Source organism: Anomaloglossus baeobatrachus, chromosome 3, assembly GCF_048569485.1.
Source record: "Anomaloglossus baeobatrachus isolate aAnoBae1 chromosome 3, aAnoBae1.hap1, whole genome shotgun sequence".
Lineage (NCBI taxonomy): Eukaryota > Metazoa > Chordata > Amphibia > Anura > Aromobatidae > Anomaloglossus > Anomaloglossus baeobatrachus.
Window position 1 is genome coordinate 663,250,514 of NC_134355.1, and position 27,951 is coordinate 663,278,464.

General features: G+C 45.2%; 1 protein-coding gene across 1 annotated transcript in view; it reads left to right on the forward strand.

The window, feature by feature from the left end:
• LOC142297392 (uncharacterized) overlaps positions 1–27,951 on the forward strand; it is a 94,777-nt gene that overhangs the window by 39,888 nt on the left and 26,938 nt on the right. Inside the window, exons 10-13 of the mRNA XM_075341617.1 lie at positions 11,521–11,679; positions 16,409–16,605; positions 22,237–22,399; positions 27,208–27,357. Of these exons, the coding sequence (XP_075197732.1) occupies positions 11,521–11,679; positions 16,409–16,605; positions 22,237–22,399; positions 27,208–27,357 (669 nt within the window). The remainder of the gene's footprint in view (positions 1–11,520; positions 11,680–16,408; positions 16,606–22,236; positions 22,400–27,207; positions 27,358–27,951) is intronic.

The following is a 27,951-nucleotide window of genomic DNA, read 5'->3' on the forward strand; positions in this document are numbered from 1 at the left end:
GACCCCATGGGTACCCCGAGAAGGTGCTGACTGACCAAGGCCCGGCTTTTGAAGCAGAGGTGTTTCACGAATTCTGCCAGTTGTACGGCTGCAAGAAGATCCGGACCACTCCGTACCACGCCCAAACCAACGGCATGTGCGAGAAAATGAACCACTTGGTCCTGGGGCTCCTCAAGACGCTACCGCTGGAAGAACGGAACATGTGGCCGGAAAAGTTACCCGACCTGGTCGACATGTACAATAATATCCCATCCAGCTCGACGAAGTGCACCCCAGCGTATCTGATGAGGGCTTGGCCTGGCCGCCTGCCGGTGGACCTGGAGATGGGGTTGGAGGCTCCGGAAGCACTCCCTTCAACGGCAGAGTGGGAAAGTCGGAGGAGGGCCCAGTACCGGCAAATCCAGGAGTATGTGGAGAAAAACCTCAGTCGAAGTCGGGAACAGCAAGAGCACCGGTTCAACCAGAAGGCGCCTGCAGGTCCTTTCCAGCCAGGAGATGTGGTGCTGAAGCGGAAGAGAAAAGCCCACAAACTGGATGACCAGTGGGAGCAAGTCCCTTACGTCGTACAACCCACCGAGTGGAACAATGGGGAGACCTACCAGATCAGTCGTGACCAAGGGGGCACCCTAGCCACAGTCTCTCGGGACCATCTAAAAAAATGCCCCCCAGCGTTGAAAGTAGAGGCTGAAGTACCGGTTCCTCCACCAGTGGAAAAGGCAGCAGAGGTAATCCACACTGTAATGGGTGACTTCCCAGCAAACTGGCCTACACAGAACGGCGCGGTGATACTTCCAGTGATACTGTTCCCACAACCCGTGGATGAAGAAGTAGTGGAAGCGGTTAACCGTGAGCCAGAACCAGTGCCAGTGCCCAGGGATGAACCTGTACCCAGCCCCCCTGCACCTCCGCCTGCCCCACACTATAGCAGGGAGGAGGAACCGATTGTTCCCTCTACCCCACTGTCTAGCACCACTGACACCGGGCCCCGAAGGTCCACCCGTTCCAACCTAGGTAGACCCCCACTTAGGTACAGGGAGACCGTTCTATGAGTAAGAGGGGCCCGCAAATGTAAAAGAGTGTTGCTGTTTGTTTGAGAAAAGTTGAAAGTTTTGAAAAATGGAAAAACACTGATTGAACCGAGTTTTCACCTGATTGTCTTTTGTTGATTAGCAACCGGCTGGAGCCGGCACCGTTGTCCCCGTGGGGACCGTTAAAAGTTTATGCATGGGAACTAGCCATGGACAAGCCCGTGAACTCTGCAGGGCAACCACAAACGTTAGTGGCTTGTAAATATGTTGGGTACCGTTACCGTTTCCGCAGGCCGCCTCCGGAGAGGCAGGTTGGAGGGAGGGCCCTGAGCAGAGCAGGCCAGGGCCCAGCCACCAAAGGAACCGGTGGCTACCCTCTGGAGGGAAGGACAGATCCCGCTCGGGTGCCGTGTGCTGGACTGTGGGTCAAGGGGTGCTGCCTGGGCTTTAGGGGCAGCATCAGGGCCAGGTTGCTTGGGTGGGAGAGAGCGGAAACCGTGACCGTACATCGTTGAAACGTTAAAAGTAAAATGTGCCTCCCGTCTTGGGAAGAGTTGTGATTAAAAATGTATATTATTTACTGTTTATAATGTTATACCGTTTACCTTTTCAGAAAAACAAAAAGGAAAATAAAACCGGTGTTGGACGGGCAGCCCGAGGACGGTCTGCGTTTTGCTAAGGGGGAATGTGTTGCCCTGGGCAAGCCAGGGGACACAGATAACAACACACACACACACCACATTCCCTGTAGGTACACCAGCTAACCCACAAATCCTTGTTGCCTTCCTCCAGTAGTCTGTTGATGCACACCAGGTGGTGGGCCAGGCGGTTGGCTCCGCCCACCAAGGAGCTCACAACTCTGGAGGCAGGAAGAAAACAGGCAGATTAGCCCAGGCAGGGCAAGTGTAAACACCTAAGTGAAGGAGAGAGAAGGAACAACAGAGTGTAGCTCAGGAGGGAGCTAGAGTGAAACAGCAGTGAGAGTGACAGAAAGCCTGAAGTTGGTCTGTGGCTGTGTGCCCAGACGGAGTCAGCAAGGTCAGCAGACAGCGGTGAAGATCTGCAGTGGGACTGTCTGGAGGTTGCTGGAAGGGCCACGGAGGCTGTGTGTATCCGGGGCCTGGAGCAGTATACAAAGGGCAGTCAGCACCAGAGCAGGGGCTTTCGGATCCCAGCAAGGCTTGGAGTCGCTGTAAATTGCTAAATCCGTTAGTGAAGGGGACGTAGATCCCCCAACAAGCAAGTCCTGATTGACGGCAAAGGTCCAACCACAACGGGGAAACACCGCCACCGCCAAGGCACCAGTTTCCCAGGGCCGGCGCCTGCGGGCAAAGTGTGGAGCTCCTCCGGCACAGATTGCAGTCGGGGAGTGGGTAACCGGTGGGGATCCACCGCTACCAAACGGGAAGAGACCGTCACCGCTAACTGCAGGGAACCGCAGCACCGTGAACCGTCCGAGGGACCCGTCCAACAAGCCGTTTGTTTACCGAGAACTGTGTCGTGTTTACTGGCTGAGTGAGTACCTCAGTGCCGCAAGGCACAGCGCTGCCCCTGCGCCCCTGCACCCCACTGGGCCCCGGGATCACCAACCCCTACCCACGGAGGGGCAACACAACACCTGGCTGCTCCCATCACCATCCCCGGGACCCCCACACTGAGCAGCGGTGGTGCCATCACCACAGCCGTGGGTGGCGTCACGAACTATAACCCCAACAATCACCTCCCCTTTCACTCACGGGCGAGGAGTGTCGCTCGAGACCCCCCGGGATCCGGCCCGCAGCTCGAGCCACCAGGAGCAACTGCCGGACCCGAGCAGAAGGGGTGAGCGCGGTGTGCTGACACCCTCCTCCCCGCCCGCGACACTTGTTCACTAGCATAAGAGAAAAGTGACTTGAGAGACTTGTAAAATATTCAGAAGCACTCAATGCATTTCTATCAGAAGGATGGTATACAGTATATACTCGCTTTCCTTGTGATGTGCCCAATATACACTGGATTGGACTCAGAGCACTTAGTGACATAGATCACACAAAAAAAAATCTTAATTTAATCATTTTGTTTGGCTTCCGCATCTGTGATTGTGTTGCCTTCCTTAGCTTTAATACGTCTTGCATGTCCAATGTCCACATATACAAAAAAGTTTCAAAAATGTGGCAAAAAATGTTGGGAAAAAAATAGATTACCTAAAGTGATGGCTAGTCTTAACATAATCTTTCATCCACCCTCGAAAATTTGATTCTCATCCACACATGAAACTGATAGATGTTTTTTACCAATGTGACTGATATCTATAAAGAGCTCCTGTCTAAAAGTGTCCAGTTTTTGTTCTTGTTTTTGTTCATGCTGTTCCCCTGAGCAGTATGTTTATCTTTTTTTTTACATAGTTTTAGTTTTTTAAGTCTTTACAAGGAGGCATGGTTCACAGTATTCTCTAGGACTGTGTCTTTAATCTAGGTAACCTCATGAGGTTTTGCCCTCTTAGGCCCCCTTCACACATCCGTGTCCATGTGGAGCACATGTGTGTCTGCAGCACCCCTGAAACACTCAAGGCACTACTAGGTACTGCATCCTGACAAAGATGCAGGACCTACCCCCCAGGGACCTGGAAGACCAGTGCAGGTACCACAAAAACACATAACATCTCCAGTTTCCCACTCCCAATTAGGGATAACTGACTAGTCCGAGACCCAATGGATAGCCACCCAGAGGTGGAGCCAGTCCAGTCCACAAGCCGACAACTCGGTGAGATAGGACAGACACTCAGAGAGTAGGGAGTCTGGTAGTGACAGTTGAAGGGAACGGACGTGTCTCCAGATGGAGTCATGTAACAGTGACCTAGGTGGCGTAACAGAGTGGTTGCCAGGAAGGGTACAGCCAGGTACCCCTGGAAACAGAGCACAGGGCCCTAGGTCAGGCAACACCTTCAGGCAACCTGACAAATACCTGCACAGGGAGGGGACCTTCACGGACCTCACTGACCCAAGAATCCGGGGGCACCAGCAGTAAAGATAGAGCCAGGGACCAGAACACCGACCCTACAGGGTTTGTGTGACGCCCTGGACTAGCCAGGTACAACAGTCAGACAAAAACCCTTGTTGCCTCCCTCCAGGGCTTCATGTCCACACCAGGTGGGGTGGAACCAGGTGGTTGGCCCCACCCACCGAGTAGTTCACAGGCCTGAAGGCGGGAAAAGTGACAGATAGTGTTTGGAGGTGAAAGTGAGAGGACACAAACTGCAAGTGTCTGGGTTGGAGCCCAGGCACTGACAGCAAGGTTGGCAGACGGTGGTGGCCATCTGCAGGAGTGATGGAACTCTGCAGAACCGTAGGACCGGGACCGGGACCGGGTGGCCCACCGGTACCAAACCGGGGACCGGAGTGAAGTCAAGCACACAGGCAGAGCCATCGGACCCCGACTAGGCTTGGAGCCACCGACAATAGTCAAATCCGAGTGTGACAGGAACCCCAGGGGTTTCCTAACAACCAAGTCCCGACAGAAGGCAACAGTCCACACCGTGAGGATATACAGCCACCTCCACAGGCTAGAGATCCAAGGGCCAGTGCCTGCGGGCAAAAGGGCTCCCACGGTACCTATACGCCAGGGAGCGGACTACCATTGAGAAACCATCGGAGTCAACACAGTTTACACAGGTGCAGGGAAAAACAGCCACCATCAGCCGTCCGGGGAGAGCACAACAACACTGCAGCCGGCTGCGGGACCTGTCCATCCGGCCATTTGGTTTACTAGAGACTCTGTCATTAATCGTCTGAGTGAATCCACCAGGCCCCACAGGTTCAATAGAAAAGTCACTGGTAATAAGATTTTCAGCAGAGAGATCTCCTCTCTTAGTGATCCACTATATTCCAGGGGTCCCTATGAATGCTTAGCTGGGTTGTGGCATGTAAATAATTGTCAGAAACCCGTCTCTTAATACTTCGGCACAGGAGCTCAAGCACGACACGTCTTACTCCATTGAGCTCAGGCCACGCCATATGTGCAGCGCCAGGTGCGTGCGTTACCTTCAGGGACTCCACGTGGAGGGGCAATCTGGTCACAGGTAGGTTGTCTTCTTTAGGATGTTGTGATGCCACTCTTGGTTTTGCGATCAGGGCGACCGCCACTGCAGATTAGGGAACGCCTGGGGCTGATGTTGGGTGCAGCTAGGTGTAGTGGCCTCCCGAGAGTGAGGCTGGCCCCAGGGCCCAGTGTAGGTGTGTGGAACCAGAGGTCACAGAATGACTCACACGCACAACCAGAATGTCATTCAGGGTATTTACTCACGCTAGGTTGCAGGGTGAGTAACCCGGGAGTAGCTGTGATACACACAGTAGGGAACCAGGCTCCTTCAGGCTGACTTGTGAGGGTGGCTACTGACTTGCTTCCTAGCCCTCTGTTGTTTGTGGTGACACAGACTTGAAGTCCTACGGGGTCACCCAGGGAAGTTGCTTCTGCCTGTTCTCCCCTTTTTCGGCCCGTTTGCTTGTAGCCTGGACCAGGTCAATCTGGCTGCTCGCCTCCTGTGAACTATGGGCCCTCTTGTTGCTACGTAGCTCCAGACTCTGTGGTGGTTTGATGAAGGGCATGGAGTGCCCTCACCCGCATGTTTAGCAAGCCTAATAAATAGGTTCCTGCTCTGGGGACCTGTAACCCCATGCGGGCAGAGTCTACAAGGCAGTCCCCTTACTCCACCACCTCTCAGCCCTCCTGGCCCTAGGTGATGTTTCAGGCGGCACTACCAGGTAGCCCTTTCTCCTCCATCAGTAACCACTGCGCCTTCGGTGTCTAACTAGTGACAGCCTACAGGGTTCCTCTTTGCGACTACACTCCCTGAGCTCCACTTCAGACTGACTCACTACTACTGTCTATGCAACTTAGCAACCAGGCTCTCTACCACACCCCTTGAGTGGAGATGGAGGCCGTGACCCCTCCTGGATTCCCCAGGGGTCCCTTCAAAGGTCAATGTGGGAGACCTGCTTACTATGCGCCTGTGTAACCACGCCTCGGTCAGCCTTCTGGATTACCTGTCTTGTACTCACTCAGCATGAGTGCAGTACTCAGTGGTGCCTGACCAGGTCAGGGGCACCACACATACATACATACATACCAGAATCACTGACCTGTGAAAGAGACCTAAAACATACATGATATCTACTGCTAATTACAGGTTTCATGAAAGGTAACGGCAGGTGACTCGAGTTCTTGGGTGGAAATGAATGAACACAGTGCCATCATGATAGGGAAAGGTGAGCCGAGTTTCTTTACTGAAAGTTGAAACCAGTTAATCTGATACAAGAGTTAATCTGAGTTCTTGCACTGAGGAGTGTAAGCGAGTTTATATTTGTACCAAACTTCATTAACTATTCACAATCTGAACAGATTGAAATAGCACAAGTCGTGAGCCTCAAACTTTTTCTTGATTTAATACACATAGTGACAATTGAACACATTTCTGGAGCAAATTCATTGTCCTCTTTTTCTTGCATATCATTCAGCTGCATTACGCTCTTGTTCTCTGCATCTGAGATAATAAAATAGACCAAGAGCATAAAAAAAACAAAAATACCTTTTTAAAGGGAAAGAATTTATTCCTAATAATTCAAAATGTAATAAATAAACAAACAAATAAATAAGATTATATTATTACAAGAATGTAAATATTCTAAAGGGATATCGCGATTTTTGGAAAATTTCCACTTCATATTTTTTTATATTTTTATTATATTTTTATAATGGTAACTTCTTTATTTATTAAATTTTGGATTATTGGAATTAATTGTACTTTCCTTAATAAACCGGGACTAATGGATAACTTGCTCTTTCAAATGAGCTTCTTTTCATTCAATTGGATTATCATTATTACCATTGTCGTCCTAACCTCCGCGATCAGGCAGGACATACTGTACATCTATAGGGTTAATTAGGGTCTTTTTGGATTACTATTGGGACCCATTATTTAGTATTGTGCTTTATTCTTATAAAATGTTCCCCTATTATATTTAGTTTTACTGGTCTCATATATATACAATAAGAAATTATTGCAAATAATAAGTTGCATGTTTCACTGATTTTTTTCCCACAAAAAATGGATTTTAATCTGATTATCTACTTTTGCTCTGTAATATCCTACATGCAGATGAGATTCAATTTTCAACCCATTAAGTGTTGGAATCAATAGTGGCTATAGCATTTAGGCATTATAGCAAACTGAGGATGTTTTACTCTCAGGATTTAACATTTACCCTTAAGACCGCTTTACTCGCTGCCATATCGCTAGCGAGATCGCTAGTGTGCGTACCCGCCCCCATCGTTTGTGCGTAACGGGCAAATTGCTTCCCGTGGCGCACAACATCGCTTACTCCCGTCACACTACTTACCTGCCTAGCAACGTCGCTGTGACCGGCGAACCGCCTCCTTTCTAAGGGGGCGGTTCGTTCTGCGTCACAACGACGTCACTAAGCGGCCGCTCAATAGAAGCGGAGGGGCGGGGATGAGCGGGACGTAACATCCCGCCCACATCCTTCCTTCCTTATTGCCGGCGGCCACAGGTAAGGTGAAGTTCCTCGTTCCTGCGGTGTCACACATAGCGATGTGTGCTGCCGAAGGAACGACGAACAACATCGTAAATGCAGCAACATTGATAATTGGGAATAGGGAGTGATGTCACCGATTAGCGATTTTGAACGTTTTTGTGATGATTCAAAATCGCTCATAGGTGTCACACACAACTACATCGCTAACGCGGCCGGATCTGCGTCAAAAATTCCGCTTTAGCGATGTCGTAGTGTGTAAAGCGGCCTTTAGTCTTATTCTCATGTTGGGTATGGGGAAGTGCCAAGCAAACAACAAAAGGGAAGGGAAACCCTATATCTAGGGAAGGGGAAGTTGGTGACCCCTGACCAAACCTACTGCTGGTCTCTGGGTCCCTCATCACCCTAGATAGGTTCCACACCTATGCGCCGATCTGGACACCTGACCCTAGGTATCCCTAGTGCTGGGCCCTAAATAGGGAATGGGTGGGATGAGATCTTCATCAGCCCCACAAAACACTAAAGAAGGCACAAGGAGGACACAGGGGAAAAAGCATGAACTACCTAGCCACAGATGACACAGGCAGGAGTTCAGCAAAGTTTTCAGCAATGACAACAAAGCCACCTTCTTGCAGCCAAGGCTTAAATGAAATATCACCAGCACCAGTCCAAGCAAGGAAGAAGTATGTAAGCACCAAGAGGATACCTATAATCAGCAGCAGGTAGGAAGGCGAGCTCCGGCTGGGACCAAAAGAGGGAAAGATGAAAATCCATCAGGAAAGATACCTATACCAATGAATACTGACAGCAGGAACAATGTAAAGTCAGGGAGTATTCTCCGCAGCCAAACACTGTGACCTTCTACGACCAGAAACCACATAACTGTCTGTCACCCGTGACGCACCCTTGACACTTGTCCTGTAAAAATGGCTGTTAAGCTTGCTCATACATGTCAGATACTGAAGCTATTGGCCAAACAGAAAATAATCTTTCCCAGCTTAGATATAGATATGAGCACCTGACTTGACTGGTCTGGGAAAAAAGGAGAAAGTCACTGCTTTCAAGTTGACCGGTAAAGTTGAAATCAGTGGGTTTTGCAAACATTAGAAACCGGCAGGGCACATCTGAGATATTCAAAACAAGACCTTGTATAGTTGCATATCCCAAGATACGTGCCATGATATGACCAGCTTTAAAAGGAACCTGTCACCAGATTTGGTGACTATAAACTGCGACCACTACCAGTGAACTGTTATATACAGCAATCCAGAATACTGTATATAAGAGCCCAGGCCGCTCTGTAGAACGTAAAAATCATTTTACTATACTCACCTAGAGGGCGTTCCGGTCCGATGGGTGTCGTTGCTCTCTGATCCGGTGCCTCCTCTCTGCTGCAATCTCCATCCTCCTTCTGAGGCCTGTGTGCATGATGTGTCCCACGTCATCCACACTAACCGGCATTGAGGTCCTGCACAGGGCTTTGATCTGCTCTACTTAGGGCAGATCAAAGTATTGTCTTGCGCATGTGCAGGCGGTCTTTAACCTTTCATTGCACCTGCACATTACAGCAGGGCAGATCAAAGTGCGCCTGTGCAAGACTGCAATGCCGGCCTGGGCTGGGTAGAAGGAGGACGGAGGTGCAGAGAGGAGGCGCCAGACCGCAGAGCAGCAACACCTATTGGACCGGACTGACCCCTAGATGAGTACTATAAAAGTGTTTTTTATGTTATACACAGCGGCCTGGGCTCTTATAAACATGAGAAAAGAGTAACCCCGGCACACTACAACTCCCAGAAAAAAGGCAAAATGCAAAAAGTTGTATGCAATATTTTTATTAACACAATAGTTCCTTGAATGCTTTTTTTCAGAAAAAATGAATATGGTCCAACAAACTGGACGTTTCGGCCACAGGCCTTCGTCAACATGGACTATTATCGTGCACAATCAAATGTATGCGAATATTCGGTAAGGGACTAGGAATTATTGGAATGAGTAGAGTCTCATATGTTTATCACTGTGTCAATTCGCATACCCATAATTGGAACGGTATATACGTCAAGGGTATTCAATGCTAGTACATCGATTCTATACTGTGTGTAGCATTAGAATGGTGCTACAGAATAAGACCTATATGTATGGTGCCAAAGAGGGAAGGGGCAGCATGTATCTGGTCACAAAACACAGGGGAATAACCAAAAGCTGGTACTCAAGTGAATCCTATCTCCACCTGGAGAGAACTGCTAAAAAGCAGTGAAGCAGGAAACTTGTAGTAGCTGATGCACACTCTTGCATGTGCTGTGTCAGTGTAGTCGTTCTATGTCCTCAGGCAGTAGGGGAAAACTGAAGCCGGTAGAACCGGAGGTGCAATTGCCCGGACCAAACCGCAGCTGGACGTGTGTTCTGTAACAAGTCACCTGCACAGGATTCACTTGAGTACCAGCTTTTGGTTATTCCCCTGTGTTTTGTGACCAGATACATGCTGCCCCTTCCCTCTTTGGCACCATACATATAGGTCTTATTCTGTAGCACCATTCTAATGCTACACACAGTATAGAATCGATGTACTAGCATTGAATACCCTTGACGTATATACCGTTCCAATTATGGGTATGCGAATTGACACAGTGATAAACATATGAGACTCTACTCATTTCCATAATTCCTAGTCCCTTACCGAATATTCGCATACATTTGATTGTGCACGATAATAGTCCATGTTGACGAAGGCCTGTGGCCGAAACGTCCAGTTTGTTGGACCATATTCATTTTTTCTGAAAAAAAGCATTCAAGGAACTATTGTGTTAATAAAAATATTGCATACAACTTTTTGCATTTTGTCTTTTTTCTGGGAGTTGTAGTGTGCCGGGGTTACTCTTTTCTCATGTGCTATTTTTTACCCTAGAGCACCTACTTTATCGGTGACGCGGAGCTTCACTCCTTTATATGGGCTCTTATAAACAGTATTCTAGAAGGCAGTACATAAGGGCTCACTGGTGGTGACCGCAGCTTATAGTCGCAAAATCTGGTCACAGGTTCCCTTTAGGCCTGCGACACACATCTGTGCTGCCGGCACGTGTTTGTCATTTTTTACACGTACCGGCGGCACGGAGACACGTTAACCAATGCTACCCTATTGTAGCAGGCACATACACGTAAAACCACACGGAACGTGTGTCCGTGTGCGTTTGTACGTGTGTGCGTTTTTCAAAGCGCTGACATGTCAGTGATTTCTCCCGCAGCACGGGTGTCACACGGCCCGCACCCGTACCACACGGGTGTAGTGTGGATGCGGTCCCGTGTGACACGCGCCGGAGAAAACACACATGTGAGTAAAAAAAACCTTAACTCACCTTCTCCAGCCCTCCTGTCTCTGCCGCTGCTGCCTCTTGCTGCCGACCGCCGCTCATTATTCTCATTGAATATTCACTTCACTGCCTGGCAGCAGCAGCAGCGGGGAGACGGGAGGGCTGGAGACCGAGGATCAGCACCACGGACAGCAGCGCGGACATCAGGAAGGACCAGGTGAGTATGTTAATTACCGGTTCTACGTGTGCTATCGCGGATAGCACACGTAGAACACACGTGGCCCGCACGTACCAGAGACACGTACTTACCTGCACGCAACACGCAGGGAAAATACGTGTCTTTCGGCACGTGCGTGAATTTCACGTGAGTGTGGCAGAGGCCTTAAAAATATTTTGTGATATTCTGTCAGGAGATGTTTATGGCATAAGTATTTGTGTGGCCACCCAGTGGTTGGGATGTGCATTGCAGCCTGTTGAGTATTTTGTTAACATGCTGTGGTAATGCATTGAATTGGGAGTCCTTAACCAAAATCATGAAAAGCTAAAGGTAGAAACTGCAGACTATGATATTTCCACCGGCTGCCTTTATTATTTTTTTATATGACTTATTTTTAATGAGCTTTGCCCTTTGACAATCTTGCTGAATGTTTTGATTAACAGTCAGCAGAATTGTAATTGCAGCATTGGGTATAAAACAAACGCTATCTCAGGTCGAGAGCAACAGTTCAATCCAGCTAACGGGGGACCCAGGAGGATGTTCTGAGGTTCCACCAAACAAGAAAAGGAGAATCCAGATACAGACAGCGATCACCGATAGCGGTAATTTATGATAATGCAACAAGCTTCTGATTATTCAGTAGATAATACCTGTGCGTAATCTCATAAAAGAAAAAACAAATACAACTATAACCTCTATTTGCAGTGAGAGCAATATGTCAAATTTCACCGATTTCAACATTGTATAATACTGGTATACAAGAAATATTTTAATAATTGAGTGACAGAAGATTTTATTGCTGTATGGGTTATTAAAAACATAATATACATAATATAACGAATAAATACTGGACCGGATAAAATTCCCAAGTGTTATCTGTAGATTAACAGGTTATAAGGTGCCTAGTGCAGTGCCCTCTAAGGAAGATATCGCTTGAAATGCGCGTCGGGGTATTGTGGCATACAGGATCTTTGACCAGTTTAAAGGTATAGTGCCCCAATACTATTTTTATCAATTTGGCATCTTTTATGCCTGGGGAATACATACATAAACATCTGACATTATATATAAGTATCTATTATTAGAATATAGTCACTGCACTAAGCACTTTGTTATATAATCATTTTTTATTGAAACATGGTCATTGCACTAGGCACCTTATAAGCGGTTAATCCGCAGCTAACACTTGGGAATTTGATCCGGTCCAGTATTTATTCTTTACTAGCTGTAGTACCCAGGCATTGCCCAGGATAGTAACTGTTTGTCTCTTTTCCCGTCTGTCTCTTTCCCTGTCTATCCTTTTCCCTGTCTATCCCTTTCCCTATTTGTCTCTTTCCCCATCTGTCTCGTTGCCCGTCTGTCTCTTTCCAGGTCTGCAAATCAAAAAAGGTCCGTGGAGCCTCTGTTAGGAGTCTCCACACACTTGGTCCTAGGTCCTTCCCGGAGGGGTATCTGGCTAGTTCTGTGTCGAGACTCCTAACAGAGGCTCCACGGACCTTTTTTGATTTGCATACTATCCAGGGGGCAATGCACCTAGGATTTCACTGTTTGAGCGCCTTTGTTCGCTGCTGGCAGTGTTTTCTCTGGCTGGTCTCCCCGAGATCAGTGATTGTTTTGTCTTGTTGGTCTTTCCAGGTCTTTCTCTTTTCCAGGTCTGTCTCTTTCCCCGTCTGTCTCTTTCCCCATCTGTCTTTGTCTGTCTCTCTGTCTGTCTCTTTTGCTGCCTGTCTCTATCTCTGTGTCTCTTTCCTTGTCTGTCTCTTTCCAGGTCTTCCCCGTCTGTCTCTTTACCTGTCTGTCTCTTTCCTGGTCTGCCTCTTTCCAAGTCTGTTTCTTTCCCAGGTCTGTCTCTTTCACAGGTCTGCCTCTTTCGTAGGTCTGTCTCTATCCCAGGTTTGTCTCTTTCCTCATCTGTCTCTTTCCCTGTCTGTCTTTGTCTGTTTCTCTGTCTGTCTCTTTTGCTGCCTGTCACTTTCCCTGTCTGCCTGTCTCTGTCTGTCTCTATCTCTGTGTCTCTTTTCTTGTTTGTCTATTTCCCCGTCTGTCTCTTTCCCCGTCTGTCTCTTTCCCCATCTGTTCTCTGTCTGTTTCTCTGTCTGTCTCTCTCTCTCTGTCTCGTCCCTGTCTGTCTGTGCCTGTCTCTTTGTCTGTGGCTGTCTCTTTCTCTGTCTGTCTGTCTCTTGTCTGTCTCTATCCTTCTCCACCGATATCATATCACCTCACACATAAGCTTGTTATACTATGAATGTTCTTTGTTCCTATAACAACCAATCACAGCTGTACTATTAATTTCCTTTAGCTCGCAGCTCCATTCACTTTAATAGAGGCAGGATTTTTGGAGAGTAACTGTAAAGCGCGGGGTCAATTTTTCCAGTCAAAACATAGTCTATGACATTCCCTGAGTAACATGAGGCATCTGTGCAAAATTTTGTGATTGTACATGAGACGGTGCGGATTCCTTTAGCGGACACACACACACACACACACACACACACACACACACACACACACACACTCAGCTTTATATATTAGATATTTATTATGTATATTATGCTTTTAATGGTTAAAAGATAAATAAAATATATGTTTTATATCATGAATCTGTCACTATTCCCTTTTATTTTGAATCTATATGGGTTCTGCCTAGGGGTTTTCTGTTATTTATGAATGTATCGTGGTGGCATTATACGGAATGTTTTGATTTCTTATGGGTTACCAAAAGTAAGAGTTTAGCAATGTTTATAGATGGGCTGAGTCAGATTTTATCAGGTGACGTCAGCACAGGGATTAAATATTTTCTCAGTGTTTGCTCCTGTATAAAAGGCTCCGTGATAATGCATCATATAACGATTGTACAGAGAAGAGGCATCCAGCGGTGTCCTCTATATTGTAGGGTAAGCAGATAAGAATGTCTACTGGTTTTAATAATATTTAAAGATTATTTTAAAATGTTTGCAAATAATTAATTTTTATATTGATTAAAAAGTACTAATTTCAAATAATATAAAAGATATTGCAGTTTATCACTAGGACAGAGTGTATAAAAAATAGCAATCGTGATTATTTTTGTTACTTTTGTATCTAGTTAATTTGTGAAATCATTTTCCCATTGATGGGAGAATATAATGTGTAAACAGTGGTGACTTAGTAAAAAGGTGGCTGAATTTGGTCATTAAAGCAACCCTCATAAATTGCACATTAGTTTCTGAAAAGGAAGTGCTAGGCGTTGTCCCATTATTTTAGAAGCGCACTGCTCTCCTGCCTCCTGGGGGGGGGGGCAGTGCAGTTCAGATGATTGATAGTTCAGAGGAGCAGCATGGCTGCACCTTTGGTCCAAACTGTGCACTCTCGCGTTGTCACGCACAGAGTTGGAGATGCCCATATATAATGTGCCATGTGTAAAGGAGAATGAAAGGGTTGTATGCCGCGCTATCACCATTGACACAAATTGATTATTCCATTTCTTTATTTTCTTTCACAGGTCAGGTCAGGGACTAACCATCCCCTTCATCAGGACAGTTTGATGTTCCTAATGTCCTGATGAAGGGGATGGTTAGTCACTGAAACGCTTTGACCTGTTCTGTGAAAGAAATGGAATAATCAATTCGTGTCATTGGTGATAGCATGTCATACAACCCTTTCATTCTCTTTTACACGTGGCATCTCCGGGGCTGCTCCTTTCGCTATCTTAAAGATTTACTAGGAGTTGTGCCTCTCACAACCCTGGTAGATGATTTGAACACCTTTATTGATTCTACTGTTATTTGTGATAAGACTCTATTGTGCTTTCTCCTTTCATAGTTGTTTTCGTATATAATGTGCAACACGTGATCAGACCAACGGATGTCTGATGCACTACGATAAAACACCACAAAAAGGAGGACACAACGGGGTCATGATACAGTGGAGGTCCCTGCCGCTGGGGAGAGGAGTGAATGGGAACCTCCTGCACTCACCTCAAGTTGACTTCTGAGCTCTCTAGTGTCCCTATACAGGTTCTCTTAAGGTTCTTCCTGCCCTGCTCCATGCAGGGCAGGACAGCTGTAGCTGTTTGGGCCCATGATCATTTACGTTAAATACTGGCGCCTTCCCAGCAGTCCCTGTTGTTGTTAGAAACATTTGTACTGTGGCCACCCTGGTGGAAGGAACTGCTGAGGTTTCTCCTGTGCCCATCCACCTGCTACTATAGAGTCCATCTGCTATGGAGAAGTTTGCTATCTTGTATCATTCTGTTTATTCCCCCCGTTTTGTTGTTGTAATTCCCGAAGTGTTTAGTATCCTGCGTCCTTTAGTCAAGCATACTGTATGTAAATCCAAACTGAATATGTACTGCTCCCCACACCCACCTCTCAGAAGTTAGTGTAGATTTTTACGATCACTGATGCCAGCACAGGAAAGGTGGGCATGGGGAGCAGTGCATAATCAGTTTGGATTTACCTATGCTTGACTAGCTGGTGTGTGATACTGAATTCTCTAGGGCTAACAACAAGATAACAGGAGCAGGTACAACAATAAAAGTTACTGATCCTGTAAGGCTGCCTAAACCCTATTTCAGGACACCATTAGTTTAGTACTAGAAAATCACATGACAGATTCCCTTTAAAGTAGTTGAGACAACCCCTTTAAAACATCTAGTATTTTCCTTTCTTATTTTTCCACCATGGTACCTTTGGTTTAATGTCCTTTACCCTAGACACATCCTCCAAAACAGGGAGGTCATTTTACTTATAGAGACTCTGTCAGCACAAAAATATTGTTCCAGCCAAGTACATTCACTTAGCATCATTGTGTGGCCAGACATTTAAGTGCATCTTCCCACCTGATTGTTTCCATCTATTGGCACCCTTCTTTGGCTCTATGAAGCCAGACCTGCCAATCATAGAAAAGGGGGTTGAAGATAAAGGCAAATCAAAGCAGGCGACAAGTTGCACTTATCTGCTTGGCAGCGCATGGAAGCACGATCACCTGTACTTGGTTTCAGCCGTCATTCTGTGCTGATAGTCCTTTTAAATGAAGAAGGGGCTTGGAATTGAAGGAACTAGGCCGTAAAGGAAAGAATCAGATATTTTAACTCTAATTTTTGGTATGATCCAACAAAAGTGGAAGAAGAAATAGAAAAAGGGCACTCAAATTCCTTACAAAGGAGACTTTATTACTTACATTAAAAGTCATGGCGAGTCAAGAGATTGGAAATGCAGGGACAATGGACTACAGCTGTTTAGCATGCCTCTACTGGTCTACTGGTTCTACTAGTCCACAGAAGGTGGAAGATGCATGTCTTCAGCTATAAACATTACACTTTAATGTCAGATTCTTGTTTCTCCACCACAGATTCATCTGAAGAAATGTTGCCTCTTGATCCGGTCACAGTTCTTTTGTGTGTTGTAGCATGTATTTTTTTGGCAAATGTTACATGTAAGCAAAAGGAACGTGTTCACCCGAATTATCCTCCTGGTCCAAAACCATGGCCAATAATAGGAAATATTCCCATCCTGAATGTTCAAAAACCTTACTTAACATTTCAAGAGGTAAGAACTGAGAATTGTTGACTTTTGATCATCTGTAGATTCTTTCTGAGGTTGTGGATATCTTCACTTCAAGTAAATATTACTTCCGAGATAATACAGTAATTTGTTGAAATTACTTAGGACAAAACAATACTGGATGACCATTTGGAAAGAAATTAATGCTGATCAGTCATAAATCTAAATATCTCAAGTGCCTTAAGACCTCTTAAAGTTTAGTAGTGCATCATGACATAGACCTGTAAACCAGTTCAGATCTATTTCACATATTCATATTGGTTCAGAATATTTACCAACTTTGCACCACCGTATCATAGTAAAATGATACAAGGTCAAGAAAAAGGTAGAAATTCAGTTGAGAGACAGGCGAAGTAATAGACTTATGCCTCTCCACCACATAAACAGACTACAGAGCCATAACTGAAACATGATAGTGTGGGTCCCTCTTGCAGGTTTAGTGTTGGTGGTTAGAACTCTTAGGCGGGCTTTGCACGTTGCAACATCGCAGGTGCGATGTCGGTGGGGTCAAATCGAAAGTGACGCACATCCGGCATCGCTCTCGATATCGCAGTATGTGAACCTTTTTACATACGATTAACGAGCGCAAAAGCGTCGTTATCGTATGATCGGTGTAGGGTCCGACATTTCCATAATGCCGCTGCAGCGACAGGTACGATGTTGTTCCTCGTTCCTGCGGCAGCACACATCGCTGTGTGAGAAGCCGTAGGAGCGAGGAACATCACCTTACCTGCGTCCTGACTGCAATGCGGAAGGAAGGAGGTGGGCGGGATGTTTACATCCCACTCATCTCCGCCCCTCCGCTTCTATTGGCCGCCTGCCGTGTGACGTCGCTGTGACATCGCACGACCCGCCCCCTTAGGAAGGAGCCGGGTCGCCGGCTAGAGCGACGTCGCAGGGCAGGTGAGTGCATGTGAAGCTGCCAAAGCGACAATGTTCGCTACGGCAGCAATCACAAGATATCGCACTTGCCACGGGGGCGGGGACTATCGCTGCAGTGTCGGTAACACATTGTTACCTATGTCGCAGCATGCAAAGTGCCCCTAAGTAATGCCTCTGTGTTACAAAAATTAATAAACATTCTCTACTTTTTAAAGGGAGCCAGTCACATCAGATAATTGTCATCCCTCAGTTTTGAGACTCAATCTGGTGACCGCTTGATGTGTGGTCAGTTTCTTTTCCTGCTGAGGTATTACCTGCTCAGTCTCAGCCTTATTGTTGATGTTTCTCTTTTCTTTTCTTTTCTTCCATTGGTGTAACGCCTGCCTGTAACCACAGACTCAGACTGGCTGTAATGGATAGGCTAGAGGAAAGCCACTCACAAAGCAGGACCTTGAGAACCCCGAAATCCTTTAAGCTCTATACAAGGATTTGGAATTACACAGGGCCCCAGGGATCGCTACCTCTGAAGGCTGCAGTCCGATCAGAGTAATAGTCAGGCAGAGTCAAACCAGGAAATGCAGAACAGTGACAAAATCAGGCAGGCAAGGACGTAATCAGAAAATGAGGCAGAGGTCAAATCCGGATCGGGTAGTGAGGTACAAAAATGGTAGGCAGGAGGGTAGTCAGAGAACAGGCACAGGTCAAAGCACAGAAATCACAAAACATAATGAGAACCAGGAAGTAGAAATTCAGAACTATCTCTGGCAGTAAGCAGCAGACAGAAGGGGAATTAGAAAAGTGTGGTGCTTTCCCATTGGCTGCAGCTGAATAGTGGTAATGTCAGCTGGAAGACACACACCACCTACAGTCAGCCAGTGATACTGCAGATCCCAGGGAAACCCAGCCTAGTGGATGAGCGGAGCCTGCGCCGACCAGAGCCACTGGCACTGACTCCTCTGCTATCACCAGCACTGTCCACAGTGGGAACATGGAGCCCCCTGGCAATTGAAGAAGAAGTCGCAGGAGCGGACTCTGGGGGGACGTGACAATTGGTTTGCTTTCAGTCAGGTATTTCTAACTTTCCTATTTTGACATGTCCTATCACATTTTGGGTGGGGATATTTATACTCATCTTGCAATGGACTTCTTTGCTGGATATAGTTCTTGGTGGATGCATGCTAACGAAATCCAGCCGTGCAACTAAGGGATTTTGCCTCTTAGGCAGAGACCGGTTTTATTACTTCTCTGTGATTTTTTCCATTTTAACTTCCCAACACCTTACCTGTCTCCTCAGTGAGATTGGTGGGAAGTTTCTGTTGCTTTAATTTATTATATTCCTTTGACCCTGCTTTATGTAAGTGCTTTAACCCCTTCACCCCAGGCGATTTTCTTTTTTTGTTAACATTTTTATTTTTTGCTCCCCTTTTTTATTTTTCCGTCAATCTTGCCATATAAGGGCTTGTTTTTTTGCTGGATGAGCTGTACTTTAAAATGAAACCATGAGTTTTATCATATAGTGCACTGGAAAACGGCAAAAAAATCCAAAAGCGGACAAATTGCAAAAAAATTACTCACTATATGGTAAAACTGATGTGTTAGTGTGATGCCTCAGGTCGGTGCAAGTTTGTAGACACCAAACATGTATAGGTTTACTTTTATCTAAGGGGGTATGAAAAAATTCAGAAGTTTGTCCAAAAAAAGTGGTGACCCTTTTTGTGTCATTTCCATGACCAGTAGCCTTCTTATTTTTCTGGATCTATGGCTCAGTGATGGCTTATTTTTTGCATCTTCAGCTGACGTTTTTAACGGTACAATTTTTATACAGATGCTATGTTTTGATCCCCTATTATTGCATTTTGCGCAATTTGCAACAACCAAAAAACTATTTATTACCATCTTTTCGGTTAGCCATTAAATGGTATCAGTATCTGAGGACTCTCATTTCTTTTAAACATTTTTTTTCTGTACTGGCTAACACGGTACAAAGATATATTTTACGGTACCTCGACCAGAAAACGTAAATTTGGCATTTGGAATGTTTTTGCCGCTACGCTATTTACTGATCATGTTAATTGATTTTATATTTTGATAGATTGGGCATTTATGATACCAAATTTGTGTATTTTTTTATTTTTTTAACCCTTTAATTTTCAATGGTGCGAATGGAAGTGTTTTGAACGTTTAGGTTGTTTAATTTTTTAAAACTTTTTTTTACTTTTTTTTATTTATTTTACTAGTCCCCATAGGGGACTATAAGGATCTGCAGTCTGATCGCTTGCTCATTTCTGCTGATCATAGCTGCAAGGCTCAGATTAGCAGAAATTCTCATCTTCTGTTATAGCCGGCGCTCTGCCGGCTGTAACAGGAAGTGAGTCATGATAGTGACAGGAGTCAATACATGAGCCTATGCTACTATGGCAACAATCGGTTCCCTGTGATCGCGTCACAGTGCCTCAGATGGCGTCGGGGAAAGGCGCATTCCCCGCTGTGGCCATTTACATCGCAGTGTCACATTTTGACAGCACGATTTAAGGGATTAACAGGCACAGATGAATTGTGGATCCACCTGCGCCTGATAGCTGAACATGTCTGCTGTACAAATCAGCAGACATGCGTGGGACTCGTCGCCGACTCACCACAGCAGCGGTGAATATACCAACATGATCTAGGACATACCCAGTACGTCCAATGTCGGTAAGAGGTTAAGTTTCCTCAGTTTGTATCTCTGTCCACCTCTGCACACTTTCACTCTCTTTGGTTAGTTGTGCGAAATGGCATCTCTTCTGGTTCCTCAGGAGCAACTAGAAACTGCTGAATGGCCTTTCAAAGAGTTGGTGTTTTAGTTGTCCGGTTATGGATTATGTAGTCTATGCAGTAACCAGTAGGGTGTGGGTGCAGCTTCTGTGTTGTAGGCTTTATTTCTTCCTTTACCAGTGTTTGAGTTATTTACATGCATAACAATAACACTGTTTACCTGCAGATATAGAGTTAATCTGCAGGTAAATAGCACTAGATAGGTGGATACCCGAATAACTGAAAGATAAATTGAACTTTATTCCTCCCGGGAGCTGCTGGCTTTCAGTCATACAGACAAGCTGGAGTAACCACAGTCATAGCTCAGTACATAAAAAGTGGCAGCTGTAGGCACACCTTGACTGACAGCCGACTCTGCGGTGCATAAGTGCTGCCATGGCTGTCAGTCAATGTTGGGGCTTGCTTACAGCTGTGCTGTGGATGTTGTCTGTAATTGCTCAGGGCACAAGTGCATGACTGAAAGTCAGTGGCTCTTGAATAGAATTAGAGTTCATTTTCTTTTGGGAGCCACACAGTAGTAAAGCAGCCATGCACCTATCTAATGCTATTTCCGTACAGATTGACCCCCACATCTGCAGGTTAAAGAAGTTGTCCAGTTACCAAAACTGATTGTTTTTTCTCCTAAATCTTGCTATTATGGGCCTCTCCACCCATCTACTATGTTATTTCAGCAATATTACCTTTTATCATACTCTATCAGCACATCCTAATTGCTGGCTCCAGCTCTTATAGGGTTAATCTCTCTCCTGACTTCCTAGGTTCAGTTCCTACAACTGCCATAATCCTTTGCAGTGGCACCTTGCGCTCTGCTCATCCTCCCACCCCCACCCCTGTGCGATAGCATACTTACACGACATGACTCCTCTCCCTCTCCTCTCGCTCCTGCTGCCGGCCCCGCACACAGCTGCAGGATGTTAAGTAAACCCTCCTTTTCTTCTCCTCATGCTGGGCTGTGACGTGTGGAGATCACCACCCACAGCCCAGTCACTAAGGATCAGAGGCGGCTGTAGCTGCTGACGTCACGTCAACTTTCGGAGCCCAGAAGTTGATGTGACATCAGTGGATACCAGAGGCCACAGCACCCGGGGGTCATGTGATCGTCACTGAGCGAGAAGGATAGTGCCGCTCACTGCCAGAACTGGAAATGGAAGGCAATTAAGAAGACAACTGAAATAATAAGTTACACTGATAAAGAGAATAAAAAAAATGGGTGAACCATCCCTTTAATAATATTATCTGATGTGACAGGTTCTCTTTAAGTCCAATTCTTTTTTCAAATCAAAACTATTGTCATGGGATTTGGGTTCTTGTGTATCAGAATCAGCAGAGTCACTATTCAGAGAGTGGTAATTCACAACTTGGCAATTAACTTCCGGTGACGGAGTACTTGCAAACTAGCGAACATTTGTAATTCCAAATCATAGAGTATCTCTTATTTTGCTATCATTATGCCCAAGAAAGTCCAAAAAAGTGCTACAAACACCCCTTTGGCATTAACGCCACCCAACTGTGGTTCAGTTAACAGGACAAAAAAAAACTAAAGCCAGTATATATATTTGATTCAACATGAGAAAACAAGCACAACATTCTGTGAGTGGCAGCACAAATTGGATGGCACACACTAATTCAAGTTTGTGGGTGCATGTAAATCATTTGACTGCAGTCGGTTGACATCGTAGTGCAGTCCAATTGCCGCTGACTCACCGAATTGAGAATATGCAGAAATTGTGTTCTCCATCTTCTCCTCACTTGAGACATGATTTTCTCGTCCAATAGAAATGGATGACATTCGGCTGACTCTCCGATCAAACTCAGATTATAGCCCGGTCAGGTTGTCATTATCATAAACGATCCGATTCTCTCGCGGTAGAGAATCTACAGTCATGTGACCACAGCCTTATTATGTCTTCTGTTTTGCAGCTCGCTAAGACTTATGGTCCAGTGTACAGTCTAAAGATTGGAGCCCAGGAGATGGTTGTGCTCTCTGGATATGATGTTGTAAAAGAAGCTCTTGTCACTCAGGCAGAGATGTTCAGTGACAGACCGGCCGTACCTGTTTTCATGGATGTTACAAAAGGACATGGTAACATTTATATGTTGTGTCATTAAACAATTTTTATGTATCTGGTTGCACAAATAAATAATAAATAGAGATGGACCGCCCATTGTTTTCAGAAAATTTGGATTATTACTAAAAGACCATATTTTTGCCATTGTAAAGGGGTTGTCTGTAGAGATGAGCGAGTACCGAAATATCCATAATAGCTAAACTCGTTACGAATACTTTGTAATACTTGACTATTTGTTACGAATAGCGAGTACAATGCAAGTCAATGGAAAATGCGAGTAATTTTCTGCTGGACCCAACAAAGAAAGTGTTGCAACTGAATGGGGAGAGCCTGGAGAATATGCCTGCATGCATTTTTTGCACGCATACTCACCAATCACCAATGCGGCACTGCTGTCACACTGCTCCTGCTGCCTCTCATTCTTCTTCCGGAGCCGCTCATTAGGCTCATAAGTATTCGCTGCTTCTCCTGACCACTAGCGTCTGTGATTGGTTGCAGTCAGATGCACCACTTTGCTGAATGATAGCTGTTTGACTGCAACCAATCACAGCCGCCGGTAGGCGGGTCTATATTGTACTGTAAAATAAAGAAATAATTTTAAAAAAAGATATGCGGTCCCCTCCAATTTTGATACACAGCCAAAATAAAGCCCCACAGCTGGGGGCTGGTATTCTCAGACTGGGGAGGCCTATGGTTATTAGGCTCTCCCTAGCCTAAAAATATCAGCCAGTATCTGTCCGGAATTGTCGCATTCTAAGATGTGACAGTTCTGGCGCTTTATCCAGCTCTTCCCAATTGCCCTGGTGCAGTGCCAATCAGGGTAATAAGGAGTTAGTGGCATCCCTTAGCTGCCACTATGTCCTAGTTTAGTGATGGCAGACGTGTATGAGACACCCACTCATCACAAATCTGTAGGTGAAAGTAAATAAACACAAACACCTAAAAAATCCTTTATTTGAAATAAAAGACAAAAATCCCCCTCGTTCACCACTTTATTGATCCCCCATATATCCCTCCAGGTCCAACGTAATCCACACAAGGTCCCATGATGCTTCCAGCACTGCTACATCTGAAGCTCACAGTGATCACCATAGTACAAGACTGCCCGCTGTGAGCTCCACGCAGAAAGTGAAGTGAGCCACGCGATAAGCGGTGATGAAACTTAGGTGATTTCCGGTCACAGCTGGAGTCCTACATCTGTGACCGCAAATCAGGTCGCCAAGACTGAAGTGAGCAGTGCGATCAACGGTGACGTCACTCAGGTGAGTCCTCCACCTGCAGTTCATTACAGTCACGGGCTCCAGGGCACATGGACTTCTGCTGTCACACCACCGCTTATCTTGAGGCTCACTTCACTTGCTGTGTGGAGCTCATAGCGGGCAGTCATGTTCTATGACACTCACTATGACAGGACCTCATGTGGATTACGTCTGACCTAGAAGGGTGTTTGGGGGATTAATAAAGTGATGAAAGAGGGGTCTTTTTTGTCTTTTATTTCAAATAAAGGATTTTTTGGGTGTTTGTGTTTACTTTCTTTCATTTACAGATTAGTGATGGGGGGTCTCATAGACGCCTGCCATCACTAAACTAGAGCTTAGTAGAAGTTGTGGGCTGTTATTAACTATTACCTCTCACTAGATCCAGGGCCTCCCATTGTTTTTGTTTCCCTGATGCCCCCCCTCTTCTTGTGTTTTTTTGTTGTCCATCAGACACACGCATGTCTGAACGCACCTCTCTACACTTGCTACACCTAGCAAGTGGGATATTAGTATAATAAAAAGGCACCATCTCCAATGATACGGTATGGCAAGGATAGGCCATTAATATCAGACCAGGAAAATCATGTTTTCAACTAGAAGATGCACCCAAGTTTGGAAACCAAAAAATATGGAAAAAATATTAATATTAAAATTACCATGGCGATGTAAAGATGCGGAGGGGATAAAGTCACTAACGTTGGTGGTCTATGGTTGTGCTCAATTCTGGGTGCTTTAAGGGGTACTTTGCACGCTGCGACATTGCTAGCCGATGCTAGCAATGCCAAACGCGATAGTACCCGCCCCCATCACACATGCGATATCTTGTGATAGCTGCTGTAGCGAACACTATCGCGACGTCACACGGCAGGCGGCCAATAGATGCGGAGGGGTGGAGATGAGCGGGATGTAAACATCCCGCCCACCTCCTTCCTTCCGCATTGCTGGTGGAGGCAGGTAAGGAGATGTTCCTCACTCCTGCGGCTTCATACACAACGATGTGTGCTGCCGCAGGAGCGAGGAACAACATCGTAACATCGGTCGTCCCGAAATTATGGAAATGACCGACGCTACACAGATCACCGATTTACGACGCTTTTGCGATCGTAAATTGGTGCATCTAGGCGTTACACGTTGTGACATCGTTACTGTCGCCGGATGTGCGTTACTTTCGATTTGACCCCGACGATATCGTAGTAGCGAAGTCGCCATGTGCAAAGTACCCCTTAGTTAGAAGAAAACTTCATGATTTATTCCAGGAGTATATTTAGAGGGTTGTAACCCCCCCCCCCCCCATACTGTCCTCGACAGTGATATAACAAGGTCCCAATACAGTATACTTTATGTTGTCTTGTACCAAAGTTCATAAGGGGCACAAGTCCATTTATTGTGGAATCAGCTGTGTGGCAGGTGTGTTACATGTGTAATGTCTTTCATTTATGCAATGTAAACCCCTTATACACAATTAAGCAACACTGTACACTTTAGTAAAGTTACTCAAATTTCCACACTATAAGGGACACCTAATGCAGATTTTCAATGAAGCAATCCCATGCCCTTCATGACCACACATAAATTTAGGCAAACAAAACCAGCATCCTGTATGTATCCTGTATGGTGCAGACAGAGCAACACTTGGAAACTCAGGAGATAATATTTTGTCTAGGAGATAGCGGCTCTTATCCTAAGTGAAAATCAATTCAACAACGTCATTTTTTTTCAGCCTGTACACAAAAGATCCATTCTTTTAACCCTCATATGGACACCAGCTTTCCCCAACCTGGTAGCAAGCTCAGCTCAGTCTCTCTCGCTCAATTACACAGAGAGAGAGAACTGTGCAGCCACTTAGTTATCTCAGTAATAGGAGCACAGCGCTTATGAATGCTCTCCTGCTCAGAATTCATTAAAAAAAGAGAACTGTGCAGCCACTGAGATATCTCAGTAATAGAAGCACAGCGCTTATGAATGCTCTCCTCCTCAGCATTCATTAAAGAGAGAGAACTGTGCAGTCACTGAGATATCTCAGTAATAGGAGCACAGCGCTTATGAATGCTCTCCTGCTCAGCATTAATTAGAGAGCAAGAGAGAACTGTGCAGTAGTTGCTTAGGTATCTCAGTAATAGGAGCACAGTGCTTATAAATGCTGTCCTGCTCAGCATTCATTAAAGAGAGAGAACTGTACAGCCGCTTAGTTATCTCAGTAATAGGAGCACAGTGCTTATAAATGCTCTCCTGCTCAGCATTCATTATAGAGTGAGAGAGAACTGTGCAGACACTAAGTTATCTCAGCAATAGGAGTACAGTGCTTATAAATGCTTTCCTGCTCAGCATTTATTACAGAGTAAGAGAGATCTGTGCAGCCACTTAGTTATCTCAGTGATAGGAGCACAGTGCTTATAAATGCTGTCCTGCTCAGCATTCATTAAAGAGAGAGAACTGTACAGCCGCTTAGTTATCTCAGTAATAGGAGCACAGTGCTTATAAATGCTCTCCTGCTCAGCATTCATTATAGAGTGAGAGAGAACTGTGCAGACACTAAGTTATCTCAGCAATAGGAGTACAGTGCTTATAAATGCTCTCCTGCTCAGCATTTATTACAGAGTAAGAGAGATCTGTGCAGCCACTTAGTTATCTCAGTGATAGGAGCACAGCACTTATGAATGTTCTCCTGCTCAGCATTCATTACAGAGAGAGAACTGTGCAGCAGCTTAGTTATCTCAGTAATAGGAGCACAGTGCTTATGAATGCTCTCCTGCTCAGCATTCATTAAAGAGAGAGACCTGTGCAGCCACTTAGTTATCTTAGTGATAGGAGCACAGCACTTATAAATGCTCTCCTGCTCAGTATTCATTACAGAGCAAGAGAGAACTGTACAGCTGCTTAGTTATCTCAGTAATAAGAGCACAGCACTTATGAATTCTCTCCTGCTCAGCATTCATCACAGAGCGAGAGAAAACTGTGCAGCCACTTAGTTATCTTAGTGATGGGAGCACAGCTCTTATAGATGCTCTCCTGCTCAGCATTCATTACAGAGCGAGAACTGTGCAGCCACTTTGTTATCTCAGTAATAGGAGTACAGTGCTTATGAATGCTCTACTGCTTAGCATTCATTAAAGAGAAAGAACTGTGCAGCAGCTTAGTTATCCCAGCGACAGTAGCACAGCACTTATGAATGCTCCATCCTATTGTTTAAGGTGCAGTCAGAGAGGTTTTGCTGACCCTACATCTTGCAGACTATAAGAAGCACATACATTTTAGCAAGACATTATCTTACTAAAAAGTGTCTTAGAATCAGTAAAGTATGGTGATTAAGATCAATCTAATGAAAACCCAAATAAATAAACATATAAAAAGCAAAAACTATAATAAGAATCACACTGCTATAAAAAGTAAAAGAAAATGTAGAAACAAAAGACAAAAATTGGCCGAGCTGTTATAGTTAATTTTCCACTTGCTGAATTTCTCCATATATATTTTTTTAGGTCTATTAATACAATATTATTTTCTACAGTGAAAAGATTTTGAAAAGTTAAAATATTATTCATTATGTTTGTTTTTTTTCTCAGGTATTGTCTTCTCTAATGGACATAGCTGGAAAGCCATGCGACGGTTCACGCTTTCCACATTACGAGATTTTGGTATGGGGACAAGAACCCTAGAAGACAAGATTAACGAGGAAACCGATTATTTATTGAAAATATTTAAATCCTACAAAGGTAAGAAATTGTTAATGTGCTGAAGATTAAAGGGAACCTGTCAGGTCCAATGTGCACCCAGACCCACAAGCAGTTCTGGGTGCATATTGCTAATCCTTGCCTAACCATCCCTGTATACACTATCATAGATAAAGGGATCTCTAGAAAAAGTATTTCTAAAGATCTTTTATCATATGCTAATGAGTGTGGGGACTAGTCCCAAGAGCATTGCTTCCTTTGCTAGTCAGCCTCATTAACACGTTAGTACACCCCTGTGGGTGTGCTAACATACTAATGAATGTGCAGCATCAGAGGATGATCTCACTCACCTCTACGCTGCCCTCGTCATCCAACGCTGGATTTTGGCTCAGTGTGTATTGTTAAGGGGGCCATAATTTACAGTGATGCAATCCAAGTTATGCATCTACCTTAACCCCGTCTGCATCCAAATCACGAGTAATTTTGTTAGTAGCATGCTATTCATCTACACTGGACCAGTAAGAAATGGTACACTGATCCAGTTAGAAGATATGACTGACTTTATTGCGGAAGTTAAGATACATTTAAAGAAATCAGTTGGCTAGGAGCCAAGAATACGTAACACGTCTCCTATTG